General features: G+C 42.7%; 2 protein-coding genes across 2 annotated transcripts; one reads left to right on the top strand and one right to left on the bottom strand.

Annotated features, from left to right (window-relative positions):
- Positions 1–691: 691 nt before the first annotated feature.
- LOC100829124 lies at positions 692–2,210 on the top strand. The gene has a single exon (XM_003576020.4). It carries the CDS (start codon positions 917–919, stop codon positions 1,577–1,579), a length of 663 nt encoding a protein of 220 aa, XP_003576068.1. The 5' UTR covers positions 692–916; the 3' UTR covers positions 1,580–2,210.
- A 3,214-nt stretch (positions 2,211–5,424) lies between these two features.
- LOC100828822 (embryonic stem cell-specific 5-hydroxymethylcytosine-binding protein) lies at positions 5,425–20,106 on the bottom strand. Its single transcript, XM_003576019.4, has 8 exons — positions 18,930–20,106; positions 18,671–18,854; positions 17,307–17,392; positions 15,201–15,313; positions 13,129–13,194; positions 10,322–10,428; positions 6,924–6,989; positions 5,425–6,112 (listed from the first exon to the last, which is right to left on the bottom strand). The coding sequence occupies exons 1-8, from the start codon at positions 19,085–19,087 to the stop codon at positions 5,627–5,629; spliced, it is 1,266 nt and encodes a 421-aa protein (XP_003576067.1). The 5' UTR covers positions 19,088–20,106; the 3' UTR covers positions 5,425–5,626.
- Positions 20,107–26,968: the final 6,862 nt, after the last annotated feature.

Genomic DNA, 26,968 nt, shown 5'->3' with positions numbered 1-26,968 from the left:
GTGGACAATTGTAGATCCGTCGCTGCCCATACATGCTACATGGATTTTGGAACTATACCGAATGGTCCACACCGTTTAGTGTTTAAAAATAATTATTTCTCAGTTGTATTGAGAAACAGCAAAATCCATTTTCTAGATAAAGTAAAATATGTCACAAAGTCACACGCAAGCGGTAATTTTTTGAAATAAACATATTTAGAGTAACATGAATGTACCATCTTTGGGACCCAAATGCCCCCGAAGGTCGTGGTGTGTGCAGTTGCCCGGCATGGAGGTCATGGCCCTGCGGTTCATGGCTATGGTGTTGGCGGTCAATGAGATCATGTCACGCTTCTGCCAATCCAACAACGTCTAGTATGGTAGCGTCGTCTGTTACTCTTACTACCACCAATGTTGGTGTTGCAAAGTATGAAAATGAATATAGGTCGGGCAAGCGACTTAGGAAGGCTGAAGTGATTACGGGAGTTCGCTCGTGGTCTTTCTTAGGGTTATGTTTCCTTTTGGCTTTGGAAAACATAGCTCTCTCCATCAAAGCTGGTTCAGTGTACATGTCTTTCTAATGTGTCGTGAGGATGATATATAGATGTTTTTTTTAGCTTGTTGTCCTTTTGAATCGTAACCGCTGAGATCTGCTGCTCTTTGCGACATCAGTAATATTACGATTGTATACATGGATGGATGGATGCAGAGACGTCAGCGCTATTTTTAAAAAAGAAAAAAAAACTTAAAGCGCGAGGTTGTTTCAACCCATATCGAAAGCACGCCCCTCCGGGCCACGCTACAAAAGGAAGCGAGAGGCGAGGATCGAAGCAGCTCGCGCGTGGGGCAGGCAAGCCAGAGAGAAGCAGCCGGCCTCCTCGAGCTAGTACTCACAAATCTCGACGCTCGTCCACCCACCGCGGAAAGAAGGAAATTAATGGCCGGCACCTCCTCGTGGTCATCCTCCTGTTCCTGCACATCCTCCCTCGGCTCCTTGGACGACGACGACGCGCTCGTCTGCGCCGTCAACCCGCCGGAGCAGGAGCATCAAGACGCGGCCGCCGCCGCCGCCGCACCGGGGGCAGCAGTCAAGTTCCTGTGCAGCTACGGCGGCCGGATCCTGCCGCGCCACTCGGACGGCGCGCTCCGGTACGTGGGCGGCGACAACCGCGTGGTCTCCCTCCGCCGCCCACTCAAATTTACCGAGCTGGAGCGGAAGCTGCGGGAGATGTGCGGGTGGGGCGAGGCCATGGCGATGGCGCTGCGGTGCCGGCTCCCGACGGAGGACCTGGACGCGCTCGTCTCCGTCACGGGCGACGCCGACCTCGGCCACCTACTGGACGAGTACGACGCCGCCAGCGCGCGCCGGGATCGGATGGAGCCGCTCAAGATCCGGGCGTTTCTCTTCGCGAGGGCCACGCCGCCGCTGTCCCCTCCGTCCACCGCCTCTTCGTCGTCTTCACCCAGAACGACGCCGTACGTCCAGCACCACCATTATTTCGCTCGTCCTGGGCTTCTTCACCAGCAGCAACAGGTCTTCTCTCCTTCGGCTCGTGTTCCCCACCACCACCGGCGCCGCGTCCATAACGGCTACCATTGATTACCAGTGGCTTAAGGTTAATTTAGTAGTCGTTAACCAGAGGCCGGAGGGGGAAATGAAGAAGCGCCGAGAGATCAGAGTGTTTTCCTTGTAACACTACTTTCATTTGCATGTTTTTTTCGCTAGTGGACCACGATTCTACGAAGCACGGGAGTGGGGATGACTCTTTTCTTTCTTCTTTGTTCCTTTTTTGTGAACGTACGCACGCATGTATACGTGGGATGAGTAACGGAAAACAAGAAGAGGGCGATAAGGTTCGTTGTGAGTGGATTGCACGGCCAGCTTGTCTCGTCTCTTTCTGCCTTTGAGACGTCGCCCGGCTACTTTTGTTCTATCTGGAATCTCGAGTGTTCCCCGGCGGCCGCGCGTCATGTGGTTCAGTGGTTGGAGCAACACGCAAGTGCATGGGCCCCACGACATGGCTTTGTTCAGATCCAGTTCAAGCAAGTGGTGATCCTCAATGCTGATCATCTCCCGGTGCCTATCGTCGACCACGGATGAAGCTCATCTGTACGTGTTGGATGCTTTTGTGTGAGTTATCCTTTTGCTGTTGCGTTGCAATAGTTTGGCTTCTATAGCCAAAGGTGATTTGATTTGTTGCTCCACATCTTTTTGATGTCATCCAAATTAATCTCCAACTTCCATGGCCACCACAACAAAACAACGGGCTCGCTGCTTGTTAGCATAAGTTTAGTTCATAGAAATGACATGTTGTCATCCAAACGAAACAACAAAAATAGTTTGGTGTGTACTTTATCCTCATTTGAGAAGACCGCCGTATACCAACCAAGAGACATCCGTCGATGTTTTTAAATAGACATACGTCTTTTCAAGTATGACCTACTTCTGATCTATTGTAAGAGCGTCAAGTGAAGGGTTCAAAACTCTCAGACATTTGAGTCGACAGGACGGCAAAAAGATCTCAATCCTTGAGTTAGGAAGAGGGTGCGAAGCTCTCAATCCTTGACGAGACTGCCTTTGAAAGGGATTCAAGATGAGATGAATGAATTACACAACCATTAGGGGGATTATTGCCAAGAGTACATGCAAAATTACCATAGGTGCCTTTTGTTGGGAGGGTAGAGGTGAAATATTTCCTAAATCTTTAGGAACCCCTTGTAATTATATTTGCATTGGACTAAGATTCCTTATGCTTTGATCATTTTCCTTCCTTTAAGTGCTTCTCTTGACTAGTTGACTTGTCTTGACATGTTTAACTCGCCTAGGTTGCTTGACTTTCACTCGCTAGAACTACTTAGATGAGGACTTGCTTTTGGCATGGTCTTCGTCTGGCCCATATAAAAAAACTAGATGATGCCCCGCACGTTGCTACTGAAATTTTTAGTTAACATATGCAAGTGAAAATGAATAGCACCAACGAAAGAGTATCCAAAATTGAAAACATATAATTAATTGTATGATAGATTTTTCACTTAGCGAGAATAGCTTGATGGAAGATAGCATGCATGCGTGTAAAAAATATGAGTTTCCCACTAAATAGGTGTGAACAAATTGATGATGTGGCATGCTTGCTTGTTGAGAGAAATTAAGTAGCGGGGTTCTCCTACTTTAGATATATAAGTTGACATACGTGAGTGAAATTGAATAGCAATGACGAAAGAGTATCCAAAAATTGAAAACATATAATGAAATTGTAGGATAGACTCTTCACTTAGTGGGGATAGTTTGATGGAAAGTAGCATGCATGCATGTGCAAAAAATGAGTTTCCCACTAAAAATGCATGAACATATTAATGATATAATGATGTGGCACTCTTGCATGTTGCGAGAAATCAAGTAGTGGGGTTCTCCTAGTTAGATATAGAACATTATCATTCCCCAACAAGATCCCTTTTGAACTGAAGTTATTGTATTGTGGCCTTGGTTCAACCCTTGAAAACTTCTTTCTCGTTTGGGTAGGGGAGTCGTTTCACTCGGGAGGGCATGTTGGTGCCCCCGTTTCACTTGACTTCGCTAACGAAACTTCGATCCTCGTTGGCGAGGGAAGTTGTTTCGAAGGACACGTTAGGTCCCTTCACACTTCACTTGGCTTGGCCAAGGCATCTTGAGCTTGTTGGGGGAAATTTTCCGATTTTTCTAGAATTTTTCTGACATGACAAGGATTTTTTCATAGCTTCTCCAGATCCCTGGATTTGTTTTTTGAGATTACTAAGAAATCTCCCCTGATATCATAGTTTTTTCTTCTTAATTTTTAGATTCTTTGAGAAGTTCCCTTGATTTTTATGGTTTCCCCCCTATTTTAAGGTCATCTTTGGCCTTTACTTTTTTTCCCAGAAAATCATGTAAAGAGAAAACACCATGTGCACGATGTCCATGGATTATCGTTAAAACAAGCCCATGAAAATTAAAAAAAGAATGCATACGAGGAAATTATGGTTAGTGGTCCGAAGATCTGGAGCTTCCAACTAATTCTAAGGCTCTCCGGACAATTCATTAGCCTTTCAGAAAAGAAATCCAGATGGTTCCAACCTTGGTCTAGTTTTTTCTTCTGTTCAATGGTAATATTTTCTACCATTAGAAACTTTAAAAGGGGTAATCCATATGTCTAGGCATAACTCGGAGGGTCCGGATTTCCTAGAAAACCCCTTAAATAACAACTGTTTTTGGAGGCTTACTATAAGTGGCCACCTTGGTTGGTTTGGGGAGGGAGGGGGCTGGGTTTGTTGTTGCTAATGCTGATGTATCTAGGAGTCATTTGTTGACCGACTCCATTGTCGTCGTCCCCCTCCCCACTAGTTGACCCATAACATGAATTGCATAGTGTCAGATTTTTGGGGGAGCATCTGTGGCATTGATTGCTTATTGTGATTGCATTTATTGCATCAGTTTGAACTCTTTGATTGGCTCGAGTGAGAGTCTGGAGCTTAATTATTTCTATTGGAGTGTTCACTTGATGATCTGTTCTAGAAGCGTGTGAAGAGGTTGATCTTGAGCTCGCATCTCCGTGGTGGATGGAGGGGCTATCCACTATGCAAAATAGACCAAGTAGCAAGTCATCACGACCAAAATGAGTCGAGCAAGAGTCCTCCTTTGGGCACCCCTTAATGGAGAGTAGGATGTTTGAACTTTGGATAAAACACCATTTTTCTCTTCCCCCTTTAGTTACCCAATTCATACTCATACCCTACTTGCGATATAGCTTTTGTAGAGTTGAGTTTCTTACTTGTCATCCTAGAATTGAAAACCTTGTTTAGGCGTAGGATGTTTGTGTACTTAGTTAGGTCTAGTATATTTAGGGTTTTGTTTGAAATGAAGCTGCTAGTTTAATTTCGCATTAGGATTAAGTCAAATCTGTAATTATTTTGAAATGCCTATTCAGCTCCTCCCTCTACGCGACATCAAGGTCCATTCAAGGGTGCCATATGTTGAAGTGGAAGAAACCTCTTGTTGTAGAAAAATATTGATGTTCTCAAAGACCTATTGTTGTTTTATTTCTTTATGTCCCTTTATGACAAAGACTTTGTTTATTAGTAAAATCTACCTCTTTCTCGTGGTGGAAGTAAAATCGACACTTGTTCATACATGGGCTTTTCTGGTACGAAATGAGTGACTTCATATCGTTGTTCCTGACAAGAATACGATTAATCCAACATGGGCTACATGGGCTCCAAATAGTTTACCGGACAAATTGAGAAGTTTGGCGTCCTTAGCTCACCAAGCAAAGCCGGTGGTTTCTTGATACCAGCAAAAGAGAAAGTTCAATTGAAAAACTTTTCCACGTGGTAGAACCTCCTCAAGGAATATAAGATTTTACGTGAGGCTGATCCTGAGCTGCCATCCATGCACGAATACCCTTGTTTAAAAGAATATTTTTGGCATAGAAATTCTCAAATTCAGGATCTTCCACTGCATGATTTCCTAGGAAACAAAATCATACGCATAAGTTCAGAGCCCGGCCAACTACTGTTATTAAATCTGGCTTTAAATCGTATGATTACTTAGCAGTAATGTGGATAACAACTAGATAATGTTCTGTTATACTACTACCGAACAACTAAATGCACAAAACTAACCTACCTACGAGAGTTACTTTTTCGCAAAGAATGAAAGCAGCGACGCTTGTCCATCCGAAGAAGATTTTGCACCTTTTTCTTTCTTTTTCACAGGAAGAATGGTCGACCTGCAACTTTTCTGTGTCTTCACCTCCGCATTGACTTCAGTGTCCTCAATCTTCCTCTTGGTTCTGAAAAGATCATCTTTCTGGTTTGCGTCATCTGGCACTGTAACGGCTTCCTTTTCAATGATTTGAGCAGGATGAAAAGTTTGCAGTTCCAAAGTAGCAGGTTCATCTTTAACTACACAAGCAGCCTCTTGGTTCTCCGCAGGCTGCTGTTTGTCTGTTTTGTCCAGCTGATTTTCTTCTGATTCATCACATTCCTCTTTTGCAGTTCTGAAGACTTGTGATTCCGTAATCTCACGTGATGTCTTCTCGGGCTTTATTCCTTGGCAATTAACAGCCGCTTTCTTCGTGAAGAATTCTGAAATTGGCTTTTCGCTAGGTCTCAATTTTACCTGCAATTTGACAAGCAGTAGAAAAGAAATCAAATCTTGTTGCTCTGTGGAAAAACACAGAAGGGAAAGCTTAAGAATTAGGGTTAATTGATAACTGAGAGTTGAAACTATCCCAGTGTAGCACTAATAACTGGAAACTGCAGAAAATGATAGTTGGGAATATTGTAGTTCCATAAATTCAAGATTTCAACCAGCTTTTAGTGTTCAAGATCAAACAGCTCAACAGTGATATCTTCAGTTACCACATAGTTATCACACACAAAAAATATATGGATTAGTTTGATATCTTCAGTTTACTACACTGATCAAGCATCTGATATTAGTGGGCAACAAAATAATAAATGTTTCATTACTGCACGATCAAAATGTCACCACACATGAATGTTCAAGCTGCAGCTGTGGAAACCCACATTTGCATGTTACCTAAATAAATCCTTGATACATACAACATATCTGTAAATATTGTACATTAGTTCAGTTGATATTCTTATCAACAAGCAGCAAACATATGATAATGCGTTTCAAAGAACAGAGATAAAACCATGTCATGTGCATTTTAAATAGCTGATCTGAAGCAATAACTCTCTGCCGAAATTTTTGCCTGTGCGGAATCACTGCTACCTTTTGGCCCTTCGGCCATTTTCAATGAAAATTCAGGTGAAACCTCTTGGATGTTGAGCAGAGCACATGATATGGCTATCAACAGGTAAATTCAATTCCTTTAAAGAACATTTCAAACCACAGGGTCCTATATCTTGAGCTTCACAGAAATAAATTATCAAACAGACTGTTGTAAAGCAGAGTTTCCAACCTCTTGGATGCACTCCAGGCCATTAAAAGAAGTTTTGCCCATTGCAGTTGTCACTGGATACCAAACCTGTAGAAGGGATAAATTAAATAACATTAAATAACCATGTTATTGTTTAATGTCCATTTTTATCCTCAAATCAGCAAAGAAGCTACATTAGTTCCTGAGACTTTCAAATGGCCAAATAGGTCCTTGAGGTTTGCAATTGAGATGACAATAGAGAAGCTACATTAGTTACAGACGAGATCATTGACCTACTGTTTCTCCACACACAAAAAAAGAACAATATGGTTACAGAAGATTATGAATGTTGTCGCTGTTGCTGTATGTACAATTTATTCCTTCCTAGCGGCCCCAATCTGTACAAAAAACTCTCCTTCTTAAGTAATGAAATGAAGCGTCGCAGCTTTTTGTAAAAAAAAAAAGATTATGTATGTACATGTCTACCACGCGCTGTATGTCAGAAGAGCCATTTCCCCGTCCTGCCTGTAATCAACATACTTTGATCCTCCATCCATCTTCTAACCTGATACCACCACGCTCACCATAACAGGTTCCAGCCAAGAGCCCAAGACCTTAGTCTCCTCAAGAAACAAATAAGGTGATGCAATCCGGCAGTTCTGCGAACTCAAAAGAAACGAACCCAGGAGATCGAGCACAACAGGATAGCACTAGAAACTCACGCAAAGGAGCAGCATGCCATGCTAAACTGAGAGGGTAAATGAATAGAACCTAGGAAAACATGAACTCACATCGTTGACTCAACTTAAGAGAGGTGGGATGAGTGGGCAATGTGATGACTGATGACGACATCCCCACCATAACTACTCCCACAGCTCCAACATAAAGAGTTCCTCAGGTACCAGAGTTACAAGGGCCGCTAACTAGAGCTTGTGCTCAACTGGTTAATTAGCAGGTACTTCCGTAGTTCCGTTTCTCAGTACTTCAAATAATGTAACTTGAATATGATGCTGCCTATCTGTCTTAAGTTGTTGCCTTGCTAACACCCAGTGAGCCGCTCCTGTGACTCACGAGGGGTACCCCACCGCCACCTCCAACAGCCCCCTTCTCCGCCCCTCTCACTCCCTGCCGCTGCCCCGCAATCCTCTCTTGTAACTCGGCGACCAGTGAGTGGCAGCGCTGCACCTCATGATGGCAACTCGGCGGCCACCGTTACCGCTCCAGCATGTGGTGCTCTCACACTCCAATGAGGCCCTTTTCCCCCAGCCATCCCAGGCTACCGACAGTATATAAACAATGGCTATCCTTGTAACTGAATTTTCTTGTTATTTAGAATTTGGTGCAATATAATGCTTATCTGATGTAATACGCGAAGGATTCATGCGTTGAATATTTGTCACTCATTGTGAATTACAGATACCTTTTTGGACTTTTCAGTTTCACTGAATGTGGTGTGAATCGATTGATGGAGTCAGGAAATGAGGGAGTCGGGGAATGAGGACACAATAGAGCTTCTTAAGTTATTATGCCCTGAATTCCCTGGACTCTTTTCCTCTGTAAACACTTACAAGATAACAGCATTGCAGTACATGTTTCCTCAACCATGTTGGAGCCAAATATATGATGGAGTTATTAATTCTGGCATGCTGCATAGAGCAATACCATAACAAAAAAAAAATCGAAAAGGAGGGCAACCCTCGGCCTCTGCAATACCATAACAAATATAGAAGAAGCAAATTGCATTAGGCCTGGACACTGCATGTTGTTCCTATTCTATTCTTCATATTGCAAAGATAGAGGAGCAGTGATGGCGTTGCACAGGAGGACTGATGGTGTCACATGGGAAGAAGGATGAATCTTCATCAAATTTGGCACAGGACAAGGGCCACGTGTCGTAACTTGTCTCGCTGTCGAGAATGACGACTGCAGCATCTCCATGAACTGTTACATGATGAGGTGCTTTTGCTCAGAATGCTAAGAGAGGAAGGGGGTTTTCTTGAAAATATGTTTAAGTGGTTGGGGATTATCCTGCTTCTGATCTGATCCACTCATTTAGGATCCAACACCCCAGATTTTTTTTTTGCAGACTTGCACTTAAAGAGTGTTTTCACTGGATGCGTTGTCGGGGGGATGACCCCGGGTAGGGTCATGACGACACATAATGGCCGGCTATACAAGAGCAAGGCCGGCGTAAGCAATTAGGCCGGCACTGATAAGCCGACTTTCTAACAGACCGGCATACCAAGAGTATGCCGGCATCATTACCTTGTCTCATGTGATTGCAGGACAAGCACGAGCTATCTTATCTCGACTGGAGTCGGGATATGCCAACGGTCTTATCCTGATCGTACGGCCAAAAGTAAAGCTACGCTCCTTTGATGACGGAAAAGCAGTCGTTGCTCACGTCGCCGTGTCGGACGACTGCACAGTGACGCGCCGTCGAAGGACAGTGACGAGAGCCGGAGCATGGCTACAGTGCGCGCCGTCCCACAGTACGAAAAGCACAAAGCTGCATTGTACCCTCCCGGACAATCCGGAGGGGACCACGGGCAGACCCGGCGGGCCCGGGAGTGGTTAGGGTTTCCCCTTGCCCCACCTGTCTGTGTAACATCCTTGCCTATAAATAGAGGCTTCACCCCTCCTGTGAGGGGGGTTCCTCCATTGAGCACTAGTACTTCCCCTTCTTCTTCCTCTGAATACAACTCAAGGAGCACCATTGTAGCTCTCCGATATCTCGGATAATACAAGCTAAGCAGGAGTAGGAGCTTTACCTCTACAAGAGGTAAAGAACCTGGGTAAACACCGTTTCTTCTTTACGTTGTGCGTAGTTACGCTACGCCATCCCTCCTCCGGATCCTCCATCGTCCATCGGCCCCAAGTTAAGCCATCCTATGGCATCTGCCGTGACACCACCACGACATGCGTTGTGGGTAAAGTGGACTTACTTCTTTCTTGCAAAAGCTAATTATCTTTTTATTGCCCATTGCAGTTAGTTCTAACAAAGTCAGGTGATTAACACAGAAATGACACAACTAATCTCTTGTTTTGTATTTTTGTTTGGTTTACAATCCCACAAACACTGCCTCTTCCTTCGCTATCTCTTTCCATCGTCCATGCCCTTCCCTTCCTTTGTCTCCTCAATGGCACACTTGAGTGCCAATTTGAGAAAATTAATAATCATCAGCAAGGATGAGTTTCAAGAAGTTTTTATTTTATTTCTGCAAACCTTGTACCGTTCTTTCAATCATCTAGACGGTGGCTAATTATGCAGATATGTCGCATAAAATACGCACTGCAAATGCAAAATAACTAGTATACATAAATGTGCTACTATGTAGAAGAAAATGAGAAGATGTTTGGAAATTTGGCTTTTCCAGGGTTAATGAACAAAACACAAAATAAATTAGATGTTTCTTAGTGTAAAAATGGCATGGACTTACTAGATCAGCTCCTTCATAGGGTACAGTAATTTCTTCAAGCTTCACAGATCCATTGTTCAACCAAGCATTAACAGAGTTGTTATCACCCAGGATTACCGGCATTCTATCTGTCACCACATGTCACAGACAAATATCATTTAGTGTCTAACACAATCGCAGGTATGAGGTAATTCTAAAAACAACCTGAACACTGATTGGTTGCACAAAATTATTGTGTTCAAACATGTTTCCTATATCTATTATCATAATTAGGCATCACCATTTCCACATTAAATTGAAGGACAAGCCTCGTATTATTGTCACAGTAGCATAAATAAATAACATTTGTGTAGCCATGAAGATCCAAAATTCTTATGAAGCAATATTATATTATTCATCGATGATAATAAATAAATAAAATGTGCGTAGCCATTAAGAGGCAACAATAGTTATCAAGCAATATTGTATTATTCATCGATGATATCGTCATCCATCAATGATATGCTCAGCCTACCTAAGTGGCAGTGTACCTACCTATAAACATCCTGTTGGCTGAACGTAGAATTAGATCCTCAGGGACCAAGTTATCCATCCCTCTATAACAGAGGGTGCGTCCCTACCTATAAACAAGTGGTCAATGATAGTTATCTTGTTATTATTCAGTGTCGTTTTCTACTTATCCCGCAATGATCCAATGAATATTCCTGATGTATTCATATTTTCACCGAATACAGCTATCTCCCTCCTTTACTCCCAAACAAGTTTATGCAAAATAAACGTGGAGTCACTTCATAGAAAATGCAACTATAGTGAAGTGTCGAGGTAACCACTGCAGTAATCCCACTGACCATGATTTCGTTCTCCAGTAGGGATGGAAATTCACATATAAGCAGGTGTGCCTGAACTACTACAGAACAGCATTCCACTGACAGCACACCATTGTAACTCGCAAATGCCATCCTTGAAGAGTCACCAATGACGTGAGTGGCCATGCCACCTCCTGATGACACAAAGCTCAAAGGGGCTCAGCACTGACGGGCATATTTAAGACGCGTCAGTAGTGAGCACAACAGTACTGACGGGTCCCAATGGCCCTTGTCAGTGATTACTGGACTCTGAAGGTGACACCGTTGGGTGACCCAGCGCCAACAGCATCATCACCGACAGGTCCCGTACTTGACCTGACAATATCACCACTGTCGGGCCGAAACTTCAACCCGTTGGTGGGGTGGTATTGTCACTTTTGGCCTGCTGCGGGTGACTTAGCACTGATGGGTCCTTACTAGTGCCCATCAGCGGTGACTTTTCAATATAAGTAGCGTGCAGGCAGACCAGAGCAGTAACCTTTGTGCGCAGGAATTGGGCTGAGAGCTACAATTGTTGAGGGTGGCGTCCCTAGGTGCGGCCACTGCACACCATCAGTCCTATCGCTAGCCAAGCCTCCCTCCCCTACACCCTCTGCACACCTCAGCCCCCTTCTCAATCTCCTTCTCCCAAGATCCACCTGCACTCATCTACCAATATCTCCTAGATCTAGATCTCCTCTCTCCTCCTTCCGCAACCAAAATTCATTAAGGTATAGAGATCTATCGTCTCCTCCCCCCTCCACCAAGATAGATTCTAGATCGATCTAGCTTCCCCTCCCTCCAGAAAAACCCTCCTCCCTCATCCACCAAAACCATCCTACCTCCTCCAACATCTTCGTTTCGAAAGGGCCAATCATACTCCTATCCAAACAACAACTCTCCTCGAAGCTGATTTTCACGTGCCCCAACCGAGACACATCCAATCGACCACATACGGCAAGATTCACCCACTTCTACGAATACTTCATAAGAATCCTATTTAATTACCTCATGCGGATGCTAGCGGGGATCGCTTTTTATTTGTATGGCAAGGACCCACTAAATGCGGACTTACATACACCGTACCTGACATTGAGCATGCGATTGCACATGGCCTAGCCTACCGAACTAGCAAAGGGTGCAGTAGACTGTGTGGTCAAAGGTTAGGATGCCAGTGCCCAACCCCCATGAAGAGGATTTCACGACACTTCAACAATGCATCTAATACTTCATCATGTGGCCGAAGGCAGCACTAGTAATCGATGAGATGTTCTCTGCTCGCACATCGGGCGACCAACCTCTTGAATCGACCATCTCCTCTGGGACTGAGGCAATCACGTCTAGATTTAGGAGAGTACGGACAGCCTAACATGCTGGCCATCGAGCAACCCATCGAGCAGCACATCGAACAGTCCTTCATGCCAGGGCTCTTTTCACCACGTGAAAAGTGCTTGAATAAAATGCAATGACCTGACATTGCAAGAAAAGAAGGTTTTCTCTCCTTCCATGCTTTATACAGCAGTGCAGGATGCGATGGTGGGTAAGGAAGCCATAACTCCAATCAAGGGTAACGACTTCGGGCCAGTGAAGAAAAAGAGAAAAAAATCAACAGGGTGACTCCAGCTCGAAGAAGACATCAGCACTATCGAAGGATAGCGCTACGAAGGTCTTGTCTTTTTCTGTCAAATACAGAAAGGTAGGAGCCCAGGAAGTACACCAAGGGTACAGGATCACATGTTATACCATGAAGTACATCCACATGTTTCCCATAATTTTAAAAACTTCATGGTGTTTGTACCGATATAGTGCGCACTCACAAACATGTTCACATAATCTGGACTCCTAGTAGGTCTATATAAATTAAACAGATAAAGCTTGACAAACATAAAGAATAGGTGTTGTCACCTGTCAGTAATCCTAATAACCATGAAGCCATTTTAGAGCATATGATATGGGATGCTAGGGGAAGACTCGATAACTAACCATGAAGCCACTTCAAAGAAGTTGAGGCACAAGTAGTCAGAATACTGAATGTATGGAGGGTCTCGCCTGGCAAAAATAGCATGGAAAAACAGCAGGTATATTAGAATTGTAACAAATGAATTGAGAGCCAGGAATTTGAGTGAAAACCACCTTTAAGGTTCCATATTTCAACTATTCAGAAGTTGACACAGTTATACATGAAGAGCATTAAATACACACAAATAAAAGACCAACCACGCAAAAAAATCTATAAAAATAAGAGGCGCCGTCAGAAGGTGTGAGGCACAAAATATTGGTAGCTCCAATGTACGTTAAGAAGTTACTAATATTTCGAAATGTTGTTCTACCAACGTCCAGGTGGGTACCTAGCCGTCCATGGCATCTAATGCATTCTGCAGATGCATTAGATTCTAAAAAGGTGATGATTCATGACTCATGAGGGTACCACTTCAACTCCTCTATAAAATATACACTTCCAAGTTTCATTATCACCTCCCTACCAGCGATGTTTATACTGCCATGATTTATATTAAAATCACATGAAAATTTTAATGCAGTCAGACATGTTCTTCTCTACACCAATTTTAATGCGTATAATTGTGAATACCAGTTGTTGAGGTGTACCACTTTCATATACGAGTTTGTGTAAGCGAATGGTTCCACAACTGAAATGTACAAGCGACACAAATATTTAGACAGGTTTAGGCATCCTCCTCTTGAGAGTAACAACCCTACTTGCGTGTTCTAATATTTATGATTAACTAAAATGGTAGTGTGATGGAAGTTGACGCCCCCTTTTGTTGTACTGCCATGAGCCCTTAAACAGTGCACAAAAGAGGACGGCAGTTCTCTGGTGCAAAGTGGAACCTCATGGCCACAGGCGGGTAACCGCCCATGGCACGTGAGAATTAGCTTTAGTCACATGAAATGATTAGGCATGTGCACAGGTCTATGAAATACTCATAAGTAATGCCTACCATGGGTCTCGAGCATCTACATGGTGGACCACCATACTCATGGTCCCTATGGTCATGGCTCCCTAGACTGACCCAACAGCTAGGTTGACTGTACAACATATAGTACATCATAATCATAATTAAGATTAAAAAGGCATAAATATATTACTCCCTCTGATCCATATTAGTTGTCGAAATATTACATGTATCTAGACGCTTTTTAGGCATAGATACATCCATATTTGGGCAAATTCGAGACAATTAATATGGATCGGAGGGAGTAGTAATATTACCTATAAAATAGAGATGCACATCCTGGTCACAAGTGTTGGTGTGGGTGCAACAAAATTTACAACCCTAATTATGACACAAAATAAATTTCTGCTGAAACCTCCTGGTTTTTAGATTGTAGGGAACTTCCCTATAACAAGCACAAAGATATCCTTTTGCAACTGGTTTAATTTACTAGCGTTATAGAATTTGAGCCTTTTCGATAGCTAAATTAGAACAACTTCGTCATACAAACCTTGAGTGGTTTAAGAGGAGACAGACATAAACTGGATAAGAGAAATTTAGATGGTACATTTAGTTCGTGCATGTTTGCTATGAAATGGATATAGTGTCGTCATTTTTATAGGGGCTACTTGACCTGATCTTGAAGAAACAATCTTTAATCCCAAGGAACTAACTTCTAATGCATGGAATCTCTATAGGAATGAACCCGCAACAAGCAAATAAGTTATTGTTTTCTCTATCTTACAACTATTAAACACAGTCTCAGTAAACAGCAGCGTGGTTGTTACAGTATTCGAGAAGATTTAACTAAAATAAGAAAGAAAAGGTGTTGGCAGATGATTCAGTTGCAGAACTCCCAAGATTTGAATGACAGCAACAAACTAAATGAAAGGAAACATCGCTGAACATCTATCAAAAACTAAATAAACAACAATAGTGAATTCATGTTGCTAAAAACTGCTAATGTCAGATCCATCGTGAATTTTTGTCTTACATGCAGGATCGAACTATAAATCAACAGAACACTGCAATTCATATTTTGAATTTCAAAGCCCCATGACTCTATAGTGATATGGTTGTGGGAAAACTAAGCATCCTAACCTTCTGAATTTTTCCACGTGTCAAATAGGGCAGCAAAAACAAGAGGCCTCTGATCTTGGAAATGAATGTAATATGGTTGCTTTTTTGATCCATCCTTTTTCCACTCATAGAACCTGCAACCCGTGCGAAAGATCCACAATCACCAAAAGAAAGTAGCCTACAAACCTATCTTAATGTAAAGCATTTCCCAATTCAAGTGTTATCTTTGTTAACCGATGAAGATCCTAACTAAGTTAGGTTAGCTTGTGTAGATGTTGCCAGATGGTTGTTACTGTAGCTTATCCGGCAACACAACAACCTTGTTGTTATCCCTTGTAAATCTCTTGTAATCCTTATCTAACCAAGAGGTGAATATAAATATGAGGCAGGCCGGTGAGGATCAAGCTCACAGCAACATAAACCCATTCTTCTAACTAGCTTCAATTGAATGCACTCACAAAATAAGGAAAAGCTTTTAGGTTATTAAACACGAGTACACTATTAGAAACACACCGCATCCGCATGTAAGTGGTGACATACAACAACTGGAAACCTATCACAGTAGATGGGATTTCTAGGTCGAATTTCTGTGTCTGTTTTACTAAGTCAACTCCTAATTGACCAGGTCAAAGTAGAGTCCTATGCTTTAGGTACATCAACAGTAATCCAAGTAAACTATCTTATTTTGTTGCTATTACATACTCATGTCTTTATAGTCTGAGCATAAACAATCAAGAGGTTTTTTGGTCCACTAATAGGAGAGAGGAAGTCTTTTTTTGCGAGAAGAGGAGAGAAGAAGTCATAGAGGCTGCCTCTAAGCATTGCAGGAAAATAGGAGCAGCTGCTGCTTTATGGCTTCGAGGTGGCCTCTAAGCGTGTTGGGTCCATTTGCAAGGGAATGGATTAGATGATAGAGATGTGAAAGGAATTTATTGTTTAAGTGCACCTTAGAAGTCAAAACTCAACAAAGCATCTAAGCACAGAAGCAAACTGCGCTAAGCTTAAAGGTCTACTAGGGATCCCACCTTAGAGGCCTCGAAGCACTGTGGATGCCTATGAATATGCCCTTAGAGCCTTTGCATAAACTCAACTTCCATTACTATTAGATTTTGAGATTGCGCATCCATTTGCAAACTCCAGCATGTTTGATTGATGCCTATGAATATGCCCTTAGAGCCTTTGCATAAACCTCAACTTCTATTACTATTAGATTTTGAGATTGTGCATCCATTTGCAAACTCCAGTATGTTTGATTGATGCTGATTCTGATTACCCTGGTAATTTTCAATAACCCACAGACATGCTTAACCAAGCTCCACGTTTGTGAGAATCGTTTTTGGCGGTTTCAGATTGCTGGAAAGATTTAGTAGGTCACATGCATCAACTAGTGGTTGGCAACGTCGGCTACTAAGTTCATTTGGTTGTCTATGCCATGAATTTCTAAAGAAAAACACTACTGATTCAAAAGTGTTTGTGCACTCAGGATTTCCTTGTTAAATAGGTCTCCTTCTCAAATTACTCATGATGTGAATCAACAAGTTAACAATGAAACACAATTACTGAGCCTAGATTGCTATGTTAACTCCCCTGCAATGACAGTTAATCTCATTCATAAGCACAACAAGAAGAAATGCACAAGGTATTACTGTAGACTAAGACTCTAGGAGATTATTTCCATGAAATGGAAGCATTGTGTTTAAACACAAGTAACATACAAAACGTAGGATGATAACACTATTTTCTAAGTTGTTTCCAACTTCCTATGTAACAATTTTTGTGTGATCGGAACATTTTTTTTTCATGAGGCAATAGATTAAGTTGCCTATTCCTCACAAACTCGTTAGACCAAAATCTAGATTCGGACTACAAAGGTAAGGCATCTCCCAAAATTCAACTGGCCTGAACTTTGCAACAAGGCCCAAATTGTTCATCTACAACCTTAATCTTATATGAGTCAACATCAGAAAGGCAGCATCTGTGAGCATGATTTGACACAATAGAGATGTAACAAACACATCCATGAATATAAGTTTCAATAATAGCACTCAACCATATATACATACCCTAGAGATGTAACACATCCATGAATATAAGTTTCAATAATAACAGTCAACCATATATACATACCCTTCTACGGCAACAAGACCCCTATTCTTTGGGACAAGTCGTCGAAACGAAGCCCTTTCCTTTATGGACTCTGATCTGGCATTGAACTGCATAAGAACATCAATTTAACTAATGTTATGCAAAACAAATCATTTATGAAACGAAAATAGGGCCGTTTACCCGGTCAGAAAAACATAGAGCCACATAAAGAAAATCAAAATCCATAGTGGGCATATTCCAAGATCTATGCAATGCTCAGAGCAGGGTAAAAGTCAGATAAGCTACAACAAACAATGTCATGCAATTAAATATGAATTTCAGTCAGATAAGATAAAAACAAATATTTCCTATGGAGATAAAGTGTCAATGGGCAGGGCCCCAAACTCTTCTATACTTAGCAAAATACACACAAAAACAAAACAAGGAGTACAAAATATATTTGAAGGATAAGAGTGCAAACCTTCATATTTCTGAAAATTATATAAAGCATGATACCATGATATTATTATTAAGACCAATAGCTTTACAGTTGTATATAAAATCTATGCATCCAAATCAACATAAAATTCTATCCGGCCTAATGATTGAACTGCAAAATAGTTTGGAAAACACACAACTTAAAATTCTGAAAACGAGTGATTATATCCAATACAAAGATCCTTCACTCAAGAAAAATAGTTTTTCCCAGATAATTGATATTTCTGCCCCAATCAAATATGACGGAATCATAACCTAAGAGGCAAAATCGAAATGACAAATATATCTAAAACAACCAACACATTAACTTTTAAAACAAATATTTTACACTGATTGAGTGTAAGATTCATGGTCAACAAAGGAGACTTCATTTCTTAAAATGGGGAGTATAGTTAATGTAAATTTTGATATACATTTTTTGCAATCTACAAACTATACCTCTGGAAAATTTCATATATGCTTTGCACATGCGCTGTGTACAATTTCAAATACTTTGAATACATTTTTGGCAGGAAAAATATAAATAGCTACAAAAAAATTATTTTCAACTCGCATGCTTTTTCCATCTTTGTTGATGGCCATCCGGCTGCAACATAATCAGGTAAATATGCCAAAAGAAGACCAGTTTTTTTTTTAGTTGCATTGTCTCTGCAATTTCTCCATACCTGCTAATAGCAGCCTGCAATTTGATAAAGGGAATCATACAAATCACCGACCTCAGACCAGAATAATGTTCTTCATGGGGTAGTTTCTGGTACATGCTTATCAGAGCATTGAACGAGCAAACATGACATTGCAATGCGACAAATATAGGGTCTCATCTTCAATCCATCATGTACCGAAAGTTCCCCAAATTTCTACTATTCATCTGTACACAAGGTTACGAAAAGACAACGGAGAGTCCATACCATCCTGAAATGGTCGGGCTTCTCGGTCTTGCTTGTGAAGCTGGGTACGAGCCCCCACTTCATGCACTGGATAACTGGCTCAAGCTCCCCCTCACCTTCTCTTCCTCCGTCGCCATCCACCGTCCGTGCCCGCACCCCCACCGGCAGGTACGCCCCGGGCGACACGTTATACGACGGCCGGAACCTGCGTTCAACAGCCCAATAACCGAACTAGTATCGAAGAAGGACGGCGACCAATAACTCGAGATTTTTCTCCTACCTGTCCATCTGGAGCGTTGGCACGGCTGGAGCATCTCCTCCTCCTGCGGCGCCGGCGCCGCCGCCGCCGTCCCCTCCCCCGGCCGCGCCGGTGGTCGGGAAGCCGAAGGCCCTAGCGATCTGGGCCGGACTGAGGGTGCACCGGGCCCTGCCGCACATCTTGGATTTGCTGTTGCCGCGAACCAAGACGCTGTCCTTTGCTGCTTGGGTTTGGGACTTCGGAGTGGGAGCACCGAGCGCGGCGGCGAGCCCGGTATTGGGGTGCGGGAAGGGGACACGAATACGGAGTATTCTCTTGCATAATTCCTGAAATTTTACGTGATCTATGCATTTTGTCAAAATAGATACATCTATTTTTTGACAAATTTAAGAGAAAAATTAAATTTTTTTTCTTTCGAAAACCCGAACCTCCTCTTCTACTCTGTACCCTCTCAGTTCCGTACTCTCTCATTCCAATTTTCTGCGGCCGTTTCCTCCAATGGCATCAGCGAAAGGCCTTTTCGCCAATTGCATTGACCGCAAGGGCGAGCGTACTACGGTACATTTTGCCAAAGACGTTGGCTAAGGGGCCACTGCCGCAAAAAATTCCTCTCATTCCCTACGGATATGGGCTAGTTCCGTTAAGGTGTCCACCATATGCAAAAAAGTTATCCTTGAGGTTGCAAAAAAGCCCGTGGTTGTCCACATTCATTCTGGAGATTTTAGGGTGACATTTAGCACCGTAGGACAACGTTGTGGGGCCGGTGCCAAAGCCAAAAAATTTGGAACATGCTAAAACTCATCAAGCCAAAAAAAAGTCCCCGTTTCTCATTCCATCTCCCGCGCCATGGAATCCCGAGAATAGAGAAGAACAATGCACCGATGGGCGGAGTGGCGACGTGATTCTCGGCCAGCGGCAAGATCTTCTAGCGTAGCCGACGGGGGCGCGTCGGTGGTGGGGGCAGGAACTCCTCCCGTCTTGGCTCGAGGGAGAGCGACGGCAAGAAGAGAGCGATGGCGGAGGGGGAGCGACGTCGGGAAGAGAGAGAGTGGCAGGGCCGCAGCGGCACCGAGAGAGAGAGAGAGGCGGCGCCGCCGCCGGGAGAAAGATCAGCAGCAGCACCGTGGATTTATTTCTCTCTTCTCTCATCGATTCTCTGGATGGAAGATTGGGTCTGGAGGATCCGTGGATGGGAAGAAGGAAGGTGAGCAATTGAGGGAAGAGCGAGGAAAGCAAGGTGCTGCAGATTTTTTTTAATAATTGATTCCTTGGTGGGTCCCGTATGCATGTAAATTTGGCATCATCTACGCTGCAGGAAAAATGGGATTTAGCACCAATGCCAAATTACATCTACGTGGCCAATTTGGGTTTTGGCACACCGTGCGCTGTTCGTTTGTCATGATCTGATGCTTAGTATTATTTCGTACTCCATCCTAATCCTACGGAGTACTAAATCAAAAACTGTGGAGACCCCGAGTTGGAGGGTAAATCGTGATTGTGAGGAAAATTTGGTCTTTTTCCGTGCGGAACTAGATCTCTTGATTTACGTAAATAACAGATCTTAGCTCTAGACCAAATTGTCTAGCGCCCTCTCTCTCCTAGTTATTGTTGGGCAAAGCCTTTCTGTATATCCAATAATTCCACATTTATAGCAAAAATCTGGCAAATATTCATATTTATAGGCCTAAAGTACCAGCAGCATATACTCTGTTATGCACTCGCTACCGGGGTGTATCTGTGTATGCATAGTTTCTATATATAACCCACAGAAAACTGTACATCTTTTACGCATGGACACAAAATTACATTTTCAACATGTGATGCCAGAAATACGAGCGGAGCGGAGCGGAGCGGAGCGGGTCGTCACGGCGCACGAGCATTTCATCTAGTATATTAAAAGATCTATACAAACCAAAATCAAACATCAAATTGGCACACATGGTGTAGAGTTTTGCCGGATTATCTTATCTCTACTACTTATAACAAACATGTTTTTTTTCTAACTCTCCCCCACCAAACGTACACAGACTTTTCCCACCTCACAGTTAACAAACAATTAGGCCCACTAAGCAGCTCTAACAATTAACGTTTACTCCGCTAATTCTTTTGTTGTGTGCGTTTAGCGATCAATTTACGTCCGACTAAACTCTGCCTCCCGCTCTGACGAGTCTCTTCCACATGTACGCATCAAACCGATTATTCCAATCGTCTTTCACTGCTTTCCGGGCTTCCAGCGCCCGATGCCCCCAACCTCGCGCCCGCCCCCACACACTCCTCGTGCAACGCGGGCTCCTCTCGCGCAACGCGCCGCCACCGCCTCGTGGGCCTCTCGCCGCCGCCTCATCGCGCCTCGCACCGCCAGCTCTGCAGCCCCGTCCCTCCCGCGAAGTCTGTTTGATTCCTGTTTTTATTTGATTTGCTACATGAGATGAGTCGTAGAATTGCAAGCAAGTTGGGGCTCCTAAATCATGATTAGGCTTTGGGCTATATCTGCCCAAAGAGAGGGAGAAGCATGATCAGACACTAAAAGTTGGGGTTCTTTATGTGTTTTCCTTTTTATTGACAGGATTTTCAACCTGGTGTTTTATTTCTCATTACCAGGAATTTCAGCTAGCAAAGGAAGCACAAAACAGGTTTAGCAAAAAAAACAGGTAAGGATACCAAGTGCTAAAAACGATGTACATTGCAATTTTTAACTAAATTGGGATGTGTTTTACTAACTCTCCCCTTCATAATCCCTGGTATCCTCAATTTAAGGAGAAAATTAGTTCATCTTTTGTTGACACCAAGTTCGTCCCGGCATCTTGTCATAGCCAAATGTAGTAATTTCCAAATGAGTAGGTCCCATGATTCTCATATTATTATTTTTCTCCTTTGTTTGTAGTACGGAAAATCAAAGTCATGGTGACTGCTCTTCTACCTCATTGTATATGCCTCTATAGAGTGAATTGTTCATTCTTTCTATCAGTGATATGATTTTGTGTTTCCATCCCTATAATATTTGCTATCAAAGATATTAATCTGACAAAGCTAATGGATGCAGTAGAACATAAGCTAATTTTGTGCATGGAAGTTTTTTGCAATTTATTTGCGTGGTTAAGTAGAAATATTAATCTGGCAATTCTGCTTGTGATCTGCGACAGTATTGGCAAATGCTATGGAATCTGAAAATGCCCCCCCCCCCCCCCCCCCATGTTGATCGCTTCTCAACATGTGAAATTTGTGGTGCTGCTGAGGAGATTGTTTTATATGCTTTGACAAAAATCTCTTGGGCCAACTTTTCTGGACTTAACCTCAGCCACGTGCATGTACGTGCTAACTTACTAGTCATATATAGTTACACTAACAACACTAAACAAAAACGCTAACTCTGACGACCGTGCGTACCTCGATCGGGAAGATGCTCGGGGCATGACCCCCTCACAAGGAATGTAAGGGGGCATGAGTCCCCTCCTCTTATTGTTGAGGAAGGTATGAGCCCCCTCCTCTTACATAGAATATATCTCACAAGCAATCAATATTTGTTTGGGATAACTGTAATATCAAATTATTCAGGTCCAACTCCTAAAGATATAGACTACATAACTGTTGTGGCCGTCGCCTCCAGGTGCAGCCAAAGCACAAGAACTAAGAGTTGAGAATAATGTGAAGAAAAATGTCAGAAAGCTAAAGAACGTGAATATTATCGAACTCGTGTAACTAGCGCAAGGATGTATGCCGCTCAACTTGGTCTCAATGCTAAATGTGTAAGACGGGCCGCGTAACGCACCGTCTGCAGCAAAAGATGATGCTCCTGTAATCTAGAAAGAAATAATGTGAATAACTCAAATAGATTCTATACAAAATCAACAGACAAAGATAAAATGGTTGACATATATATGAGTTTACAACATCTCTTATGGTAAATAAGCGATCAAGTCGATGATGTCGTAGACGACGCTTCACCAACAACGCGTACATATAAGGAAGAGGCTCCAGAAACACAAGAAAACAATTGTGACAATGACAAAACTGTACAAACAACTAAATCATTAATTATGGACCTATGTTGAAGAGAATTGAACATGATGGTGTGGTTACAAACTAAAAAATGATGTTAACTTGAAAGCAGAGATATCACTGAAGTTGCTACAATGATGGCGTACACAAACCGTACAACTTGAACAGCAAGTCCAACGAGGGTTCCAAGCAAAGTCCAACGGGTGCTCCGGGCTTTCTATCCTAACCCCATGTATTGGCCCATCCACCTCCAACCAATATATGGCTGCGCCACTCATTTTCATGGTTTGGTTTATTCATAATAATCAATAGAACACTTGCATATCAAAAAACCTGGCAGCACAAATACATGGCATTAAGGCAACAGAAACAACATGTATGTGCTACACAAAACAAAATTGCATATACCAGCACAATATCCATGCGTTGCTACCGACAAAAAAAATAGTACATGTGTAAATAAAATATTGTATAATCATCTATTACTTTAGATCATATAATCTACATTCTTCCTCATTTCAATGATTTTTTGTGCCAATCAACAAGTGATGCATTCCTAAGAGACGGGCGTCGTCATCCGAGGGGGGAGGGCAGTGGTGGCGACGAGATGGACCTGTCAGCTATCTCGTTAAGCGCATATATGTCCATAGTCGCTCGGCTCGCTCATAGTAAATGTCGGGCATCCAGCACTTCAACCGGAATGCACCACAAGTCGTGGGAACACATGTCCACGAAGAGAACGTACGGACGTGTTTTCCGAATTTCGCCATCAAGTCAGCACACAAAGGCACTGCCGCTCTGATGGACACCATTGATGCATCCTTAATACACAACACAGAGAGCTGACCTTCCCCTTAGGCCCTTACCGCCATTGCCTAGCGCTCTACATATTTAACCGTATCCTGGGGACATAAAACGCCACAACATGTTTGGCCGTAAGAGTACCCATGGGGACGACGAGACCAAATACCGTTGGTGGCTTCGGCGTTCCTATCCATCGCCGGCACACGCCGCCTCCGATGGTTCTCCTCCAGCGTCCCCTACATGCCATGCGTCATTGTGCATAATTACCAGGTTAGTTGTGCATGCTTACCAGATTATTTGTGTTTACTTATCAGATTATTTACATCTACTTATCAGGACAATTATGAAAATCATATTGGTAATGGTCAATGAATAGTGTCGAGACAACTAGTTCTCTTTCATCATCTATGTTTGATCCGGTCAACATGAGAAAGAATTGAGATAAAATGTGTGCATTTCATAGAGCGGAGGCCTGCTACATGCACGATCGGAGCGCAAACAACATATGCCACTCTAGCCATGCCTCGTTGGATGGTGGCGTCGTCGCTACAACAAGCACCACTCTTCTCCTTGACCCATGGCAACCATCCCCACGTGGAAGGGGACCTCGGCCTCGAGGCTCTGCTTGGCCTGAGAGGAGGAGACGAAGGATCGGTAGGGTATGAGGACAAAAGAGACCAAGTTATCGCCAAATTCACCAACTAAACATTGCAGCCTCTCTATGTGTTGGAAGATGCACACAGCAAGAGCTAGTACCTCCACCGGGCGAAGACAGAATCGCCGCCGCCATGTCCCGTAGCTCCCTCCCAATCCTTCTCACATACTCTCTCCGTTCTTAAATTCTTGTTGTGGTTTTAGTTCAAATTTGAACTAAAATCAAGACGTGAATTTAGTAACGGAGGGAGTAGTAAGCACCACCACCCCCATGCCCCCATCTCTCTCTCTCTCTCCCTCTCTCCCTCTCCCTCTCCCTCCCCGTAGACCCCTTCCGTGCGCCCACCCATGGCACCACACGCCCGCTCATGTGCAGGTTTATCCACCGCCACCACGGGCGCCGGCGGCTTCGTCTCGCCGTACTTCATTGAGCTCGGGGCCCTTCTCACTCCATATCGCACTGTCTCTCAGGTTCAAGCCGGCTAACCCGAAAAATGCACGCCATGCGCTTGCTGCCGCTCGATCGCCCGTGCACGAGTCTCCACGCACGTCGCAAGGGAGCACAACGGTGCACATGTGCCCTGATTAGATTTCTCATTTATTCAAACACTAGTGAGTATGCACGTGCACGCACGTGCTAGATTTACACGGTATTTCACTTACGGATTAGTCTTTTGGTGATAGCCATACAAACGTACAAAAGTATAACAGCCGATGAAATTCAAACATCATGATTGAGAAGGGGCAACATATTTCTTCCTAGTTGGAGGGTCAATCTTGAGCTACTGTTCAAACTCAAATAGATGAAGTGTCCACTGCAATAATGAAGAAGTGTTCCGGTTACATGCCTAGTAGTCTTAGTACAATCACAATTCAATACTTCAGGCAATTATTAACGAAACAAAGTACTTTCTGAATGAAGTTTCAAGAAGAGTACATACATATATGATGTTAGTAAATCCAGTGGCTAATGAAATTGACAAAGCACGCCAAAAAAATCCAGTTCCGGTACATATAAAATATTGAGTACTTATTATGCAACCAATTTCAACATTTCTACAACACGATCAAAATGCACATGATGGTTTCACGCAGATAATGCAAAATTATTAAGCACATTGAAGAATAACACAGCCAGCTATAAGAATTATCCCTTACATGCCGACAGGCCAAAACCACCAAAATTGATATAATGAAAACCAAGACCTTACTAGACAAAATCTGTCTAACCATGATTTATCCATTTGGATCAACACCAAAATTGATATAATGAAGACCAAGATCTTACTGGGCAGAATCTATCTAAAACTATGATATCTCCACTTTGATCAACATTACCTTTGAACATTATTTATTTCTTGGAACTTCAAAGCCAGAAAGAGCGCATCTGGATCCCCAACACCAGCAGCTCTGTTGAACCAATCTTGCATAGCAGGAGATTCAACAGCCTCAGATAATATAGCTTCATCTGCCAGCTGCAACACATAGAAAAGTTAAGAAAAAATTAAATCAGCCAAGTGGACAGATATTGGAACCACTCACAAAGGACAAATGCACAAATATTGGGTCTGCTTCTCATACTTATCGTCTCTTTACCTGAACAAATACACGATGATCTTTGCATGGACAATATAAGACTTCAGAAGCACCTTACGATTCTGACATGAAATAGAAGCTTCTCAACAACAAAAAACTGAAAAAATGGATGTTGAACATTGCTCCCAAAACAGAAAGAAAAGAAAGTTTTCTTTGACTAGTTTTGCAACTGCAGGGGACTATGGGTTTTTGAAGTGCCACAGAATCAATCAAGAAGTGCAGCAGAAACAACAGTCAATTAAAGAGAAATCAAGTGACCCACGCCGTCGAATTCAACAACTGGTTGCAAACAAAACAGGTACAACAGTATAAGGTTACAACATAGAGATAGAAAATACAGATTTAATATGTCAATTAGACATTGAAAAACAAGCAAAATAGTGGACCCATGTAAATTAACCAAACTCCGTGTTTTTACCATGTCTATTTTCTGCAAGGTTCAAATGCAAACATGCAAATACTTTAGCAAACATTAAGCACAGATACTAGAATACCAACAGAAAGAATGAGGAGCTCAGGTAGGCCTTTGGACTGTCCGCTGATGTTTTGGAAAGCTCTCTTAATGGGAAAACTAATGCATGCATCATATTAGTAAAACTGAGTCTTCTTTCTCTTTTCCGTCAAATGCTGCTCCATGAGGCAGTCAAAATATATTAGTAAAGCTGGTTACAGAGTGGATCTCATGAGAGGGATTTTACATGAGATAGAAACAGAAATGCAAGAGTTTGAATTACTTCTGAGAGTACTTCTGAATCAACGGAGATAGCATCCATATTATCCTCGAAAAAATGGCAATCAAAACCAGTAAGACAAATAAGAACGCCACCTTCAATTTTTCAGAACCATGTTCTCCTTTCCCATCAGAAACTGTATATAAATTCCCTCACGACCACTTACCATTTCTAATGCTGTTCTTCTTATGTAACTCTTCCATTATGAGAAGAGAACCAGCTCCTTCCCTAGAGAAGACAAACCCTTGTCTCCGAGTATACACAAGCACATAGATT

This window comes from Brachypodium distachyon, chromosome 4, assembly GCF_000005505.3.
Source record: "Brachypodium distachyon strain Bd21 chromosome 4, Brachypodium_distachyon_v3.0, whole genome shotgun sequence".
Classification (NCBI taxonomy): domain Eukaryota; kingdom Viridiplantae; phylum Streptophyta; class Magnoliopsida; order Poales; family Poaceae; genus Brachypodium; species Brachypodium distachyon.
The sequence above is the reverse complement of the archived record's forward strand: the minus strand, read 5'-3'. Positions and strand labels throughout refer to the sequence as shown.

What these genes read in the sequence shown, in the direction of transcription:
- LOC100828822 (XM_003576019.4), bottom strand. Translation starts at nt 19,087, where the DNA reads ATGTGCGGCAGGGCCCGGTGCACCCTCAGTCCGGCCCAGATCGCTAGG. An exon ending in TTCTTTGAAGTGGCTTCATG is followed by an intron (nt 10,429 to 13,128) that starts GTTAGTTATCGA and finishes ATGTGGTGACAG; the next exon opens with ATAGAATGCCGGTAATCCTG. An exon ending in CCTATGAAGGAGCTGATCTA is followed by an intron (nt 6,990 to 10,321) that starts GTAAGTCCATGC and finishes TCCCTTCTACAG; the next exon opens with GTTTGGTATCCAGTGACAAC.
- LOC100829124 (XM_003576020.4), top strand. Translation starts at nt 917, where the DNA reads ATGGCCGGCACCTCCTCGTGGTCATCCTCCTGTTCCTGCACATCCTCC.